General features: G+C 30.6%; 1 protein-coding gene across 1 annotated transcript; it reads right to left on the reverse strand.

The window, feature by feature from the left end:
* Positions 1-413: 413 nt before the first annotated feature.
* Positions 414-2,666, reverse strand: LOC112293213 (uncharacterized). Its single transcript, XM_073539761.2, has 5 exons — positions 2,532-2,666; positions 2,413-2,448; positions 1,929-2,206; positions 1,492-1,573; positions 414-1,206 (listed from the first exon to the last, which is right to left on the reverse strand). Exons 1-5 carry the CDS (start codon positions 2,664-2,666, stop codon positions 1,195-1,197), a joined length of 543 nt encoding a protein of 180 aa, XP_073395862.1. The 3' UTR covers positions 414-1,194.
* Between the last annotated feature and the right edge of the window lie 11,359 nt (positions 2,667-14,025).

Raw genomic sequence — 14,025 nt, forward strand, 5'->3', positions numbered from 1 at the left:
TATTATTTTTGATTCATTGTTAATCAATTACATCTTCATGTAACGAGTTTCAAATGCTCAGAAGAAGTGAACAGAACATCATGAACGAGATTAATATCCTGCAGAGAATCAAGTAAACTACAGGATAAAGTATTTATAACATTGTCTGCTGAGATTGACAAAATTATATTCTTTAAGTTAATTTGTTCACAGAGTTGTGCTGAATGGTGTTCCACATCTTCCCAGTGGAATTGTGAACATTCTAATCCAACTGCACATTGGGTATCGTCAATATAAGCGAGAACAAATGTGTGTAGGTTTGAAGAAGGGATTGTTTGCTTATCTCTTTTCAAAACGTAGAGGTTTGACAAAACTGCTAGTGAGTAATTCTGCTAGTGAATATGTCACGCGAGTGGTTGTTGAGATAAAGTCGCTGGTCGGAATGAGCACTTTACTACTTCGTTCACAAATCTTCCTTCCCACTCGTAAAACAATCCTACGTCCAATTGCATTGGTTTGGGTCTATCTACTCTTAGAGATCTTACCCAGACGGATCTGAGCAGATTTCTCCCATTGTCCTTCAAGAAGAACAAATTATGATACGTGGTCAATTCTCATCTCGCCCTTGATCGAAACAAGGGACGCATACAACTAGGACAAGATTTTAAATTCCTACCTCCCTTCTAAATGCACATAATCTGCTCTATTTAATTCAACTTCCTAAACGCAGATAACACAGTCGTCTCCACTAACACTCTAACCTGGAATGAAGTCTACTGAATAAAAAGCTGAGTCAATGAGACTAGTAGTTTAATAACAATAATAACACCTAATAACATCTAATTACTTCTGAAGTCGACATCTAAGCATATGCATCGAGTAGGTTGAGTTTTTGTTCGGGGGTCTGAAAGGAAGGAAAGAGTGTATGTCGGGTAGGAGAAGATGCCCAGTTAACTCTATGGCTACCTTCTGCGAGCATACTGGCTGAGCCGACATCGAAATCGTCATGGTGAAATGCAGGGTCGCTAGAAGTAGACATGAGCCTCGCCGATTGCTGCACCATCGTGTTGCAGATGATTGAGCCTTGTCCTGGATCACGCCACACTCTTAATTCCAGTCATGTGTTGACGGGGGTAGAAACTGACACTTGGGAGCTCCGGCTGCGACTGCCAGATGGTGGTTGCCATTCCCATATCTTACAGGGGTAGCCATTTCTTAAACCCGTGCCTATCACAGCAGCAACATCAATAAGCAAAGGTCCAGTCAGATTCACTTCATCACAGCAAAGCGAAAGAAAACAGCGCTATATTCCCAGCTCGCTCTAGCTGGTCCTGGAGTTTCAAGGAGGAGATACATTGATGATTACGGAATAATGCACTCATCATGCGTTTCGGGGTTTGTAAAAAGGACAAAAGCGATTCACAATGAAGTTTTCCAAAAATTAGTGGAGCTGGTAGAATCGTTAATACAGGAGTGGGAATTTCAAAGGTTGGGCTGAGTGCTCGAACACACGTTGGATCTTTCGCAGGTGCAGCCGTCCGAAAAACCATTTTTACGGCAGGAATAGAATTGGATAACATAGCCAGCACACACACTACACAGGAACAATAGGAAAACAGTCGTCCAGTCAAGTGATAACACAAGCAACAATTGCAAATTTGGAAGGATATGCAGCCTAGTGTAGACAATGACGAACCAGATATAAGACTGAATTGTACAAAACGCAAAGGAAAATTCTAGGGGAAGGAGACAGTCGATACTCTCAACACTCACACAAGTACTAAGTAGATCAAGTTCGAAATTCAGTCCGAAGACAGGTGAAGCAGATGTACAAGCATGACGCAATGCGATGAAAACATGAGCAATGCAGCACACTCGTACTTTGAGTGTGCTGCGCCTTCAACCCACTATCACCATCAACAGAGAAGAAAAGAATCCACAGAGCCCACCTTTCTGGTCGGATCTCCCAGGCAACAACTGCCGCGCTTGATAAGCGTCGAGCTTGGATGCTCAGGTTTGGCATTGGGAGACTCAGAGAGACCTCTTTGAGCAAAACATTGTTCACTGGCAGCAGCGTGTTGGGTGGTAAGGCAGCTGCTGTTGATACGAGCTCCACTCTTTCGTTAAGAACTGGCCGTTCAGTATCAAGTGGCTGCCGACTCGCATTGCAAAACTCGGCCCTATATGCTGAGGCTCCGCCATAGATGATTGACGCCTTGTGTCCAATCTTCCACGATAACACCTATTAGCTCTCATATACCATCGCAATTATGCTGTGGCTAAGGTTGGGCTAAAAGTAAGCAACACTCTCGAAAACCATTGGAGAGTGGAATGAAGTACAAAGTGAAAGTTTGGGGCGATAGGAAATCGGAGCACTTTGCATTTATGCTAAAAACCGGAACGAATCATGGCGTCGCTTTTTCACTGTGGCACCAGATCTCTGGTGACTGGCAGGGAAAGTTCTAACGTCTGACACAAAATCAGAACTTCTGACAGAAATGGAACGAACTCCGGAGCTGCGGATGCGGCTTTGCTCCGATTGCTGCGCTAACCATGCCTATCTCCCGCTTTGGGATGCCTCCCTCCTCGTTGGCTTTGAACGGCGATCTGGCCTCCAACAGTTTCAGTCGTGACTGACCTGGTGAGCGTATCTGACGCTCCAACCTCCACAACTGACTTGGATTCATTCTTACCTCTCGTCTCACGCCATCTGTTCCATCTTTCCTTGATCCCGTTTGTTGGACTCGTGCTGCACCTCAGGACAGGAGGCTGCTTCCATTTCACTCAACCACCAGTCAAGGTAATACATGGGATTCATGACCTTCATGAATTCTGCCATGCATGGCGACAAAACCGACCTTTCTAACACGAGATCAGCATTTCCATGAGAACGAATACTGCAGCGACATCACAACATCGCAGCTATCGAAAGCGGATCCTGACAACGGGCTCCTTTTTTGCCTTTGCGCAGAATCCTTTTTTTCCCCATCCGCAAATCATCTTCTTCGTCTTCTACTTCTTCACCTTACCGCAACCACATGATTCACACGCTTCGTGGCAGAACTGCATGCTTCGATCCAGCGACAGAATTTCTTCTTCTCAGACTGAAGAATTGAGGCCGACTGGTGACGAATTTATAACTCACGAACTCATGATTCCGCCTGCGCCATCGTCGCCGATGAGGGCGGCAATATCCGGAACCTAGCAGGCAACCAGCTGCTCTCGCCGAATATACACGGTCACCAGGTGGGCTTCTCACGGTCACCAGGTGGACTTGTCACGGTCACGGCCATGGGAGCTCGTTCATGTGGTGACGTGGCCACTTTCCGCCACGTGGTACTGTGAGCTGGCACATCCATGGGAAGAAAGTACACGTGGTCAAATCTTTCGTGCTAACGTGGAATGCATGCATCTGGGAGCAATGGGAGGGTGACTCTTCTTTCGAAAAGGCAAATGGAATTATAGCAAAGCAGATTTGTTTTACATATTTTTTTAATATTTTTTTAAACATACGGAAAGGGTTGCTTCCATTATGCAAGTCTTGTGCACAGTGAGGGGGCTCTACAACCAAAGGGCCCAAAATTGTTATCCTTTCATCCTTTCTTGTAATGGCTACATTTGCTAACAAATTTAGTAGAAGAAAAGGTATGATGTCTATAATATCTATTACAAGTTGCAATCTTTTTAATGATAGAAAATAATTATAAATATAAGTTTTTTTTTGTTGAAGAAATTATTTCATTATAAGTTATTTTAACAACAAGAATACAACCAGAATCTTGTTATTACAAGAAGCTAATTAGTAAGTACTAGAATCTAATAGAAGCCTCTTTGAGTAGAAGAAGGAAATGAATGAGGTCTTAAGTAGGAAGACTTTAATATCTTTGCATCACTCCTTATAAACACAAAAAAAATTAGTTATATTTTTAAAAAATAGCAACCATTTTTGACAAGTGGTGGTTGGTTCAAAAAAGATTCAAATTATCTTTAATACAAATTTTATAATTATAACTCTTTTAAAAAATATTGAGGTGTTATAATTTTGCAAATCCACTGGTCAAAAACACAACTGTGTAGATTCTACATAATCTAATTCTTGTTATCATTTTTGAACTTAAATACATCCTATTATTTTAGTTGAGATACATCTTAAAAAGATATTTTTTGTGAAATCAATATTAAAGTAGAATTTTTTTTTTTGGTTTAAAAATATGAATATTTGGATTTTAAAATAGCAAGAATCGTATAATTTTAAATAGAATTACTAGTTATATATTAATTAATCTTTTGAAATTAACTTATATATATTTAAAAAATTATTGACTAATATTTTAAAATTCTTAAACTATACTTTCTTAAAGTTATGTATAGTGTTAGTTTAAGTAATATTTGGTGTTTGTAAACATTAAAATCAATCAAAATATTTATTTTTTTAATTTTTAATTTTATATCTAAAAATTTTAAAAATATTGACAAGTAAATGGTACTTCAAAAAAATAAAAACCATGAATAAAGTGTTTATACAATAAAAAAAATATATAAAAAAATAATTTAACAATGTTTTTTTCTTTACTTTGTATTAATTTAGTACAAATATGTAATACTTATATTTTGAAATTTACAAAATATTATAATTTTTAAAAATTAAATAGGTTATAAAAGAATCAATAGTCTAAAATCAAATATTAATTTGTTGATCTCTTGTTGTTTTCAATAATATATTCAATAATATAATAAAAGTTAGTAAAAAGAATGATTGTTTCTATACAAATAATATATCATTTTAATCATGTATCATGTATAAAAATCTAGTAAGGAAACATTATTAAATATTAAAATGATCACACATGTTTTTTAGAATGTCATATTTATAAAATAAAAAAAATAAAATTCTATCTTATTTTTTGTAATACTTTTGAAATAATTTAATATACATATTTTTTACTTGTCGAATGTTGATTGTTTGTATAAATGGTTCTAGGAAAAATTTCAAAACTACCCCTGAAATTTCCTTTAATATCAAGAATACCTGTATTCTTGATAATCACACACATATCCCTCAATTTTGTTATAATATCAAATCTACCCCTATGCCTAATAAGTTATCAAAAAATCTCCTATTTTCAGTTAAAATGGAGCCCAAACCACAAGTCATGCAACCCTTTCTATCTCTTTACGGCAGTTTTTGCAAATGTCTCTTGAGAATTATGGCATTCCCTGCCACAGTCCTTGCTACCACCACCACCATGCTTGCACCCTCACCATGACCTTCACCACGAGCTCTATCCAATACCATGAGCCGTGTCCAAAGTATTGCAAGCCTTGTCCAGAGTCCCACAAGTCCTGTCTAGAATACCGCAAGCTCTATCCAGAGTTTTGCAAGCCCTGCCTAGAGTACCACGAGCCTTCTATTGCGAGCCTTTGCCAGAGCCCTATGATTTGAAAATAAACATTAATTCATGTAATATCAGATTTTGAAACCTGAGTTGGAAACCACATGTATTAAAGAATGCATACTCAATCGAGCACTTGCCAAACATTTGCCAAGTACCTAACTGCAAAATCTAGTCTTGTTGATTGTTTGTTATAAAGCCATATTTATAAAAGTTCTTCAAATTCCAAATTAAAAGAAATTGTGAATGCACAAAGTAATTTAGGTGTAATTTGAATATAGTATTATTAGAATGAATTTCAATAATGTAAAATAATTTCATTTTAAACTTTTATTAATATTTGCAATATCACATATATAAAGAAAATTATCTAAAATTTATATACGTCATGTAGAACTTTGTATGATGTAAATAAATTTGTTGTAAACATATAAGTCATATTGTCAAAATTGTAAGTTGTTTTCAATTTTAGACACCAAAGGTTCTATTAAGGAATAATTGAAAGAAAATTTAAGAATAAAAAATTAAAATTAAAATTTTGTGTTTATATATATATATATATATATTTAATTTTTTATTTTTAAATTAATAAATTGGTTTCAAAATCTTAAAAATAATATTCAAAGTACATCAAATTATAAGATTTTTAATTATATGACTTGTTTTGATACATGTATTTATATAATTATTATGTAAATTCTTTATATTATTTTTATTTTGTGAATTCTAAATTTTCATTTATTTATTTATTATTTCATTTATTTCCTTATTAAAAACATTTCTAAAATAAATTGATTATAGGAAAAAAATTGATTGAATAGGAATGATAATATGAAAATAAAAGAAATTATAAAATCCTTGTTGTGGAGAAAAATAGTCCTATAAAGGCAAAACATTACATTGAATAAAAAAAATTCTTTGTTAGTTGAGCAATTATGTTGAATATTCTTGCATTGATTGCATCTAAACATTCTTTTGAGTATTTTTATATCTTCAATATGGATGCAATACTTTTTTGGATAGTCAAGTAGATGTCATATCAAAGGTGGTAGAATTGAAGTAACATCAATTTTGTTGTTGCTTGATTTTGTCTAACATTCAATAGGTGGTATTGGGATGATGGATACTACATAAATTCCTTGCTAGGCTTAAATAATATGGAAATAAGCAATAGTTGACAATTGACTGTTGCATGAAGAGTAGAAGACTAATTGTATAGACACATGGAATTCCAAATAATTACTATTTGTTGCAAGTGCATGTACGATTACATAAATCTAAGACATTTGATGATTGCTATGATTATAGTATTAGATAACTAAATGATGGAATAGACATGTACAAATATTTACGGCAGTTTGATTTTTTGCTTTGCACTAATTGACAATGGTTTCATAATTGTGTTGGCAATAATATATTACTCACTATACCATGCCATAAGTTGTTGCCAAATTTTTTCTAGCATTAAAATTAATAGCATCTCACATGCTTCTAAGATCTAAGAATTCAAAGATTCTACAATATTTGAAGTTATATGGCAAAACCGATTTTCTTCAAACTGTGACAATGTCCAATATTATGGTCTAGTGTTCATTAAGTACTCTATAGCTTTAAGAATTTGATATTGAAATTAGAAAAAACTAATGCTTGTATTGCTGCTCAGAGATATCATACAAGCATAGGATTTTTGAATTTTTGTTGTAAATTCTCTACTAAATGGCACATACAAAATGCTTACTTGCATGTTAAAAATATATGGTAGGCAACATCAATTAGACGTTTTTGACAGTTAAACAAAAATATGAACTTCAAAAGTCTAGAGTTCCATGGATGAGATGTAAGAATTGTTGTTTTTTGCTTCAACAAGAACCACAATTAGTTGTTATCATTTTCAGCATTTATAATGCCAAATGCAATAGGAAATAGTTATCTCTCTGCATCAATTATTGTTATATCAAAGAATATTTTGTGATATTTTTCTTTCAAGTAGAAGCCATCTATGCCAATGACAAGTCGACAATGTTGCAAGCCATATAAGTTTATATTGTAGCTACCAAATATTTGAAGAAAGAAATTTTTTTATCAACTTTTAATTTTGTAAAATTCTTAAGATTTTTTGTTTTAATTTGATGAAAATATGCTTATAATTTGGTATAGTTTTCTTAATATGAGCCAAAATTTTGAATGTGAACATATTTATTGGGATCCAAAAGATGGTGAATTATGTTTGAGCAAGCAAAGCTAAACAAAACTTTAGTGGACGCTTGTAATCATACTTACATGAAAATTATTTGAAACCTGGATATAAAAACAAAAGTCTAATAAAACCATTTAGTATTTGATTTTTTGGAATACATTTAAAGAGCTTGTTAATACATCAAGAGCATAATAAATAACATACAAGAAAAAACTTTAGCAATCATGTGTGCTATGGCAAAAGAGTGAAGAGAAGAATCTGTCATAAAATTCAAAGACGTCAAGAGGAGAAAAAGGAGGTGTTGATAATTGTAGAGGAAAAGAAGCTCCTAAATTTATAAGAAGTAAAGATTAAAAGCTTGAGCGACAAGTCAAAAATATCATAATTTTAAGCACCATGGTAAAGTGCAGAGGTAGTGGCATATTAATGGTGGTAGCAAGTACTATAGTTATATTACTTTTTAAGATTTTACTTGCCATAATTGATAGCAATGAGGCCAATGTTCATTTTTGGAGTTGCCTCTTATAGAAGGCTCGTAAGCATGATGGTAGATCCTTCATAAAGAAATCCTTTGTTCTTTAATATATGTGGTTTCTAACTCAAGTTTCAAAATTTGATATTACATGAGGTAATGTTCAATTAAACTTGAATGAGAATGTTTTAGAGAGAGTTACAAGAGTAATTAAAAATAATGTGCACACACATACAAAACACACATACACACATACACTCACACACTTAAGAGAGTATATAGAAGGAGAGAGAACTTCTAAATAAAAACTATATATTGATGTGGTTGTATCACTTATATATAAGACAAAGAAGAGAAGATAGGAAGTTTCTTCTTACTACATTCTAAAAATTGTAGCTATAATATTCATTATAACTATAGTGAATGTTATAAAGAGCATCGGCTACATTTAATGCTCTTAATATTCATCTTTCCTTGTCATAATATTTATGTAATATTAAATTTGCATAAAATTATGATTTATACTTTTTTGTAATCTAGCATGATCAATAATTGTTGCTTCATTAAAATCTTATCGAAAAAAATCTTATTATATTCAAAGAAAAAAACCATAGATAAAGGAAAAAGAGTACAATATCATTTTTTTAATTATTTAAAGAGCTCATTAATTTTTTTGCTAAAAAAAAGCAAGTCGCTTTATACTAATGCCATGAATAAGTTAGTAATGGTTGTACAAAGGAAGAACTTTGGTGAAGAGATCAAGAAGATTATTTGTAGATTTTATTTTATTTTATTTTATTTGAAGTGTTTGATCAATAACTAAGTCATGAATATAACTAAAATGTTTTGGATCAATATACTTTGTCCTATTGCTTTTAATGAAACCAACTTATATTTGTGCAATACAAGCACTATTGTCTTTATGCAAAATAGTTGAAAAATCATCATATGAAAGTCTGTAAATTATTTGAATGAATTTATTAATTGATTGCAACCAAATATATTGTTGAGATGCTTCATGTAATTCAATAATTTTTGCATAGTTGGATGAAATTATAGTTATAATTTGTTTTACTAATTTCTATGATATTGAAGCTCTATGTTTTAAGAATACATAGCATATTTGAAATTTAGATGTTGCAATATCAAATTTATATCATGCATCATAACATCCAACTAATTTTGGATCTACAAATCATATGTAACATCTTTCTAAGTCTTTAGTATCTTTTAAATAATATAATAAATATTTGATATCATTTTAATGTCGTAGTATTAGACCTGCATTGCATCTTGTAAGAATATTAAATATAAATATAATATCTAGTCTTGTAGATGTAGCTAAATATGAAAGTGTTCCAACCGCTGTAAGGTATGGATAATGATCTCTCAATATTTGCTCCTATTTCTTGTATAATCAATATGGATCATCACCATCACGACCGCATCCAACCATTGGTGTTGACAATGGATAAGCATCAATCATATTGAATCTCCATATCATTCATCTAATATATGTTAGTTAGTAGAAAAAAAAATGCTATCATATGTGAAATGCTTAATTTGTAGATCAATGAAAAAAGTTATTTTTTCTAGCATTTTTACCTCAAAATCATGGATAAGTAGGTTAGTAGCTATAACACATGTAGATCTAATACCTAGTAGGTTGAGATTATTAACATATACAGCAATGATTACAAAACTAGTTTTATCTTTTTTAATAAATAAATAAGGAATTAGTGGATTATTTATAAATTTATTTTTAATTAAATAATCTTGAAGATGTTAATATCACATACATCGAGATTATTTTAGACCATAAATAATCTTATCTAATTTAATACCACAATATTATCTTGGAGTAGGTGCATTTGGAGTTTTTATTTTTAAACCAGGTAGAACTTTCATATAAATATCTGCATCAAAGAAACCATACAAATATACAGTTATCACATCCATGAGATACATCTCAAGAATAACATGGACTACCATTCTAATAATATATAAAAATATAATTGAATCTATGACTAGAAAATATATAGATTTATAATCAATGCAAAATTGTTAAATAAATCCTTAGGCAATAAGATAAGCTTTATAGTAGGTTATTTGACCTTTAGCATCTTGTTTGCATATTAATACCATCTTATATCCCACAAAGCAATATGTAAGAGTGTCTACAATTGGACCAAAGACTTTTCTCTTATGCAAAGAGGTATACTCATCCTTAATGGCATTTATCTATTTTAACCAGTCAGAGTGATCTATTAATTCTTCAATGATTTGAGATTCAAAATCCTCTTTCTTGTAAGAAAAAGCTTATATAATCATAGATGCATATAATTTATTTATTATAATAGATGGTCTATCTCAAATATTCTTTGTAGCATAATATAGAATAGATAATTCTATACTCAATTTAGTTTTATTTCCCCTAATATCAAGATTTTCTTTTGCATAAGGTAAAGATATAATTTGCATAGACATATCATCATTAATTAATGGTCTTTTAGATTTAGAAAGAATTTCTATAAAAATAATATCAAAATCAATGCATGTTATAGCTTTTTTTTTATGTGGTTGTTTATCTGGTCTATGAGTCCTTTTAATTTTTGATGTTGTAACCTTAGGTATATTAATTAGTGATATTATAATTTGAACAGGTGCATTTTGAGCGTCATTAATGGGAACACTTGTAATCTGAAGTACATCATTGAAACCATCAGCTGTTTTATCTGATATTTGTTTTAGATACAAAATCTTGTCAACTTTAATTTTAGCCAAAGATATTCTAGGATTAAGATTTATGATAAAAAAATTTATTACTCCAAATATAAGTATTTTATTTTTTTATTAATTAGATACTCTTCTTCAAAGAGATGGAAATATATTTTCTTCAAAATAGTAATTTTAAAAATATGCATGTAATAATGTATCAGTTGATGGATAAATAATACAAATAATGCTTGGTGAATCAAAACCAATATATATGCCTTCTTTTCAATGAGTTCTAATGGTATGCCATTGAGGTTCTACTATTGGAACCCAAGTATGGCAACAAAATATTTGTACGTGAGATACATTAGGAATATGATCCAAAATGAGTTCTTGTAGTGTAATAATTTCAAGACAAGAGAGAAAAAGGTATATTAATGCTATAGCATGCAAAATTACATGATCCTACATAGATGCAAGTAAATTTTTCCAAAAAAGAAGTATTTGGATAATAAATTTTATATGTTTTATAAATGACTCTTTAAATCTATTTTGAGTATGTTCACATGGAATACAATATATCAACTCAATTTCTATTGTAATATAATAGTCTTTAAAAGATTTTGATACAAATTCTTTTATATTATCCATATGCAATGTTTTGATGAGATAATCAAGAAAATATGATTAGAAACAAATAAATATAGATATTAGATAAAAAAACACTATATTTTGAATTGATAATAATAAAACTTGTCATTCTTTACTTGATGTATCAATAAAGATCAAAAAATAATAAAATAGTCCAAATATTAGATTAATAAGATCACAAATATTACCATACAACCTTTCATGCATTGGTAGTAATTCTTGTGGGAGTTTTCAAATTGAGGATCAAGTAATCATCTTACCTTGCACACATGCACAACATAATTCTATAGAATATGTATATGTACGATTTAAATTATGTTCAATTATATATGGAATTATCTTTGAAAATAATATAGATCTTGGATGTCCAAATCCTCTATGCTAGAGAAAAACGTGACTTTCTAGAATAAATGATACAAAATTAAATATAATGAGAGATTGGATTACAATCTAGTATAAATTATTTTTTGCAGCAAAGGCTTATTCAATAATTTTATGATTTCATGCAAGAACCAAAACCTTCTGCTTATTTAGAATAGCAGTTAAGAGATGATAACCATTGGCATACACATCTTGCTAGCTATTCAAATTTTGAAGTACTAAAGTTACAAACATTATATGTTTTCATTTTATGATAGAGCCTACAAGCAATTTTATCATTGTTGTTCCCTCTTTGAAACAAAATGCATTTGCTTTGGCCATGGTCATTAAATTTTTAGTTTTCCAAGTTAAAAAAATTTCAATAAAAAATTATCTATCCTGCAAGATAATATGTATTATTATAGTATGTCAATGAGCACATCATTTGACTCATCATTAAAGATTTTTTCATTCATGTAAGCTTCGAAATCATCACTACCAATTGAATTTATGGATGCATCTATGGATAAACTTCACAAGCCTTAACCTTAAGTTTCTTATTTTCTTGAAATATTTTAACAAAGTATTGTGAAGTACAGCACGCATGTACTAAATACCCAATCATACCATATTTATGGCAAGAATGCATCTTTGATATTTTTTCCACTATAATTAGTAATAGAATATTTATTCTTTTTTATAGATAGAAATAGTCATGACCATCACTACCTTGGTACTTATGAGTACCTTTTCCATATTTATATAATTTTTTTTAGACTTTGAAATATTAAATGCATGAGATTCTAAAACTGTAGTTTCAAAAGGATGAACTTCCACATTATGTAAAAGTAACTCATTTTGTTTCTTTGCAAGAAGTAGATAAGACATGAAACTAGGATGATTTAGAAGTATCATATTCCTATATTATTGTACAAGTATAGCAAATGGAAGAAGAAATATAGAGAGATTTTTCTCAATCATTTCTTCTTTAGAGATGATTTGTTCACATGAACGTAATTGTCAGATAATATGATACATTTCATTGTTGAAAGCATTTAAATTTTGAAAATTTAAGATATATTATCATATTGTAGTTCGGCTAGTATATATGTATATATATATATATATATATATATATATATTTAATATATAATTTATTATACAATATGGTGAAAGCCACATTATTAGATTTTAATTAGTTACAAAATATAGTTAGATTATTATTTTGAAATAGATAGTTTAAAAAGGCTATTATTGAAGTTGATTTTATATTGATAATAGTTTATATATTTAGAACCACCTTTATTAAACATTGGTGATTTTTGAAATCTTATTTTGTTTCTTTTATTTGGTATTTAAGGCATATATTATGTAGATCTTATAAGAAAAAGAATTGGAGAGGAATTTTGGTAGCAAAAAGAGTAATTAGGGCGCCTATATGGATGAATGGAGATGGATGATGAAAATCTCGATTCCTATTGGCCAAAAGGCATATCCAATGGACTTCAAGGAAGCTGCTTGAGGCCTTATTAAGAATTAGGATTACTCTTTTGAGGCTATTTGAACTTGAGAGGCTAGAATCAAAGAGTTTAGGATTTTGGCAATGGTTTTGATGCAAATTTTGGATGATTTGGAGTTTTTATAAAAAGAGATATAGGCACTCAAAGTTAAGGTATTGATTTTGTATCTATTGTTATTCTTTTGAACATAATATGTGCATACAAAATGCATTAAAGAATCAAAGATTGGAGTTGAAAAGAATACTTTTTTGGCTATATTTTTCACATATTTCTTGATAAATTTTAAGCTAGAATAAAGGAATTATAGGAAGTTGAAGTCAGCACTTGCAATCTAAAGGCAGTAAGTAATCGGATTTACTAGTAGTTGTATTTTAAGCTGTATCTTGAGCAATTTGACAAAATTTTGGCTAAAAAATTCCAAGAATTTGTATTATCATATTAATAAAGATTATACTTAAATTTTTTGGCATTTGGAGTTTGAATTTTTGAGATATGGAGAAAATAATGTTTGAATGCTTATAAATTAGGATTTAAAGTATCTACTAGGATTTCTAAGATGCCAAATAATCTATAGTAGATTTATAATTCATTTTTTTGTAATAAAGCTTAAGCATAAATTTTATGTCATCTAAAAATTTGACAAAAAATGAATAGTTGAATCAAGAGATATGAATTTCTAAAGTTTGAGGTAGAAAAATCCTTTGCGGGAGAAAAATATTTGGAAATGATTTTGTAACA

Source organism: Physcomitrium patens, chromosome 16 (assembly GCF_059467195.1).
Source record: "Physcomitrium patens ecotype Gransden chromosome 16, ASM5946719v1, whole genome shotgun sequence".
In the NCBI taxonomy this organism is placed as follows: domain Eukaryota; kingdom Viridiplantae; phylum Streptophyta; class Bryopsida; order Funariales; family Funariaceae; genus Physcomitrium; species Physcomitrium patens.

Coding starts and splice junctions, on each gene's coding strand:
- LOC112293213 (XM_073539761.2), bottom strand. CDS start 2,666: ATGAATCCAAGTCAGTTGTGGAGGTTGGAGCGTCAGATACGCTCACCA. Junction 2,449..2,531: donor CAAAGCGGGAGATAGGCATG/GTTAGCGCAGCA, acceptor ATTTTGTGTCAG/ACGTTAGAACTTTCCCTGCC. Junction 1,574..1,928: donor TGGGAGATCCGACCAGAAAG/GTGGGCTCTGTG, acceptor GTTCCTGTGTAG/TGTGTGTGCTGGCTATGTTA.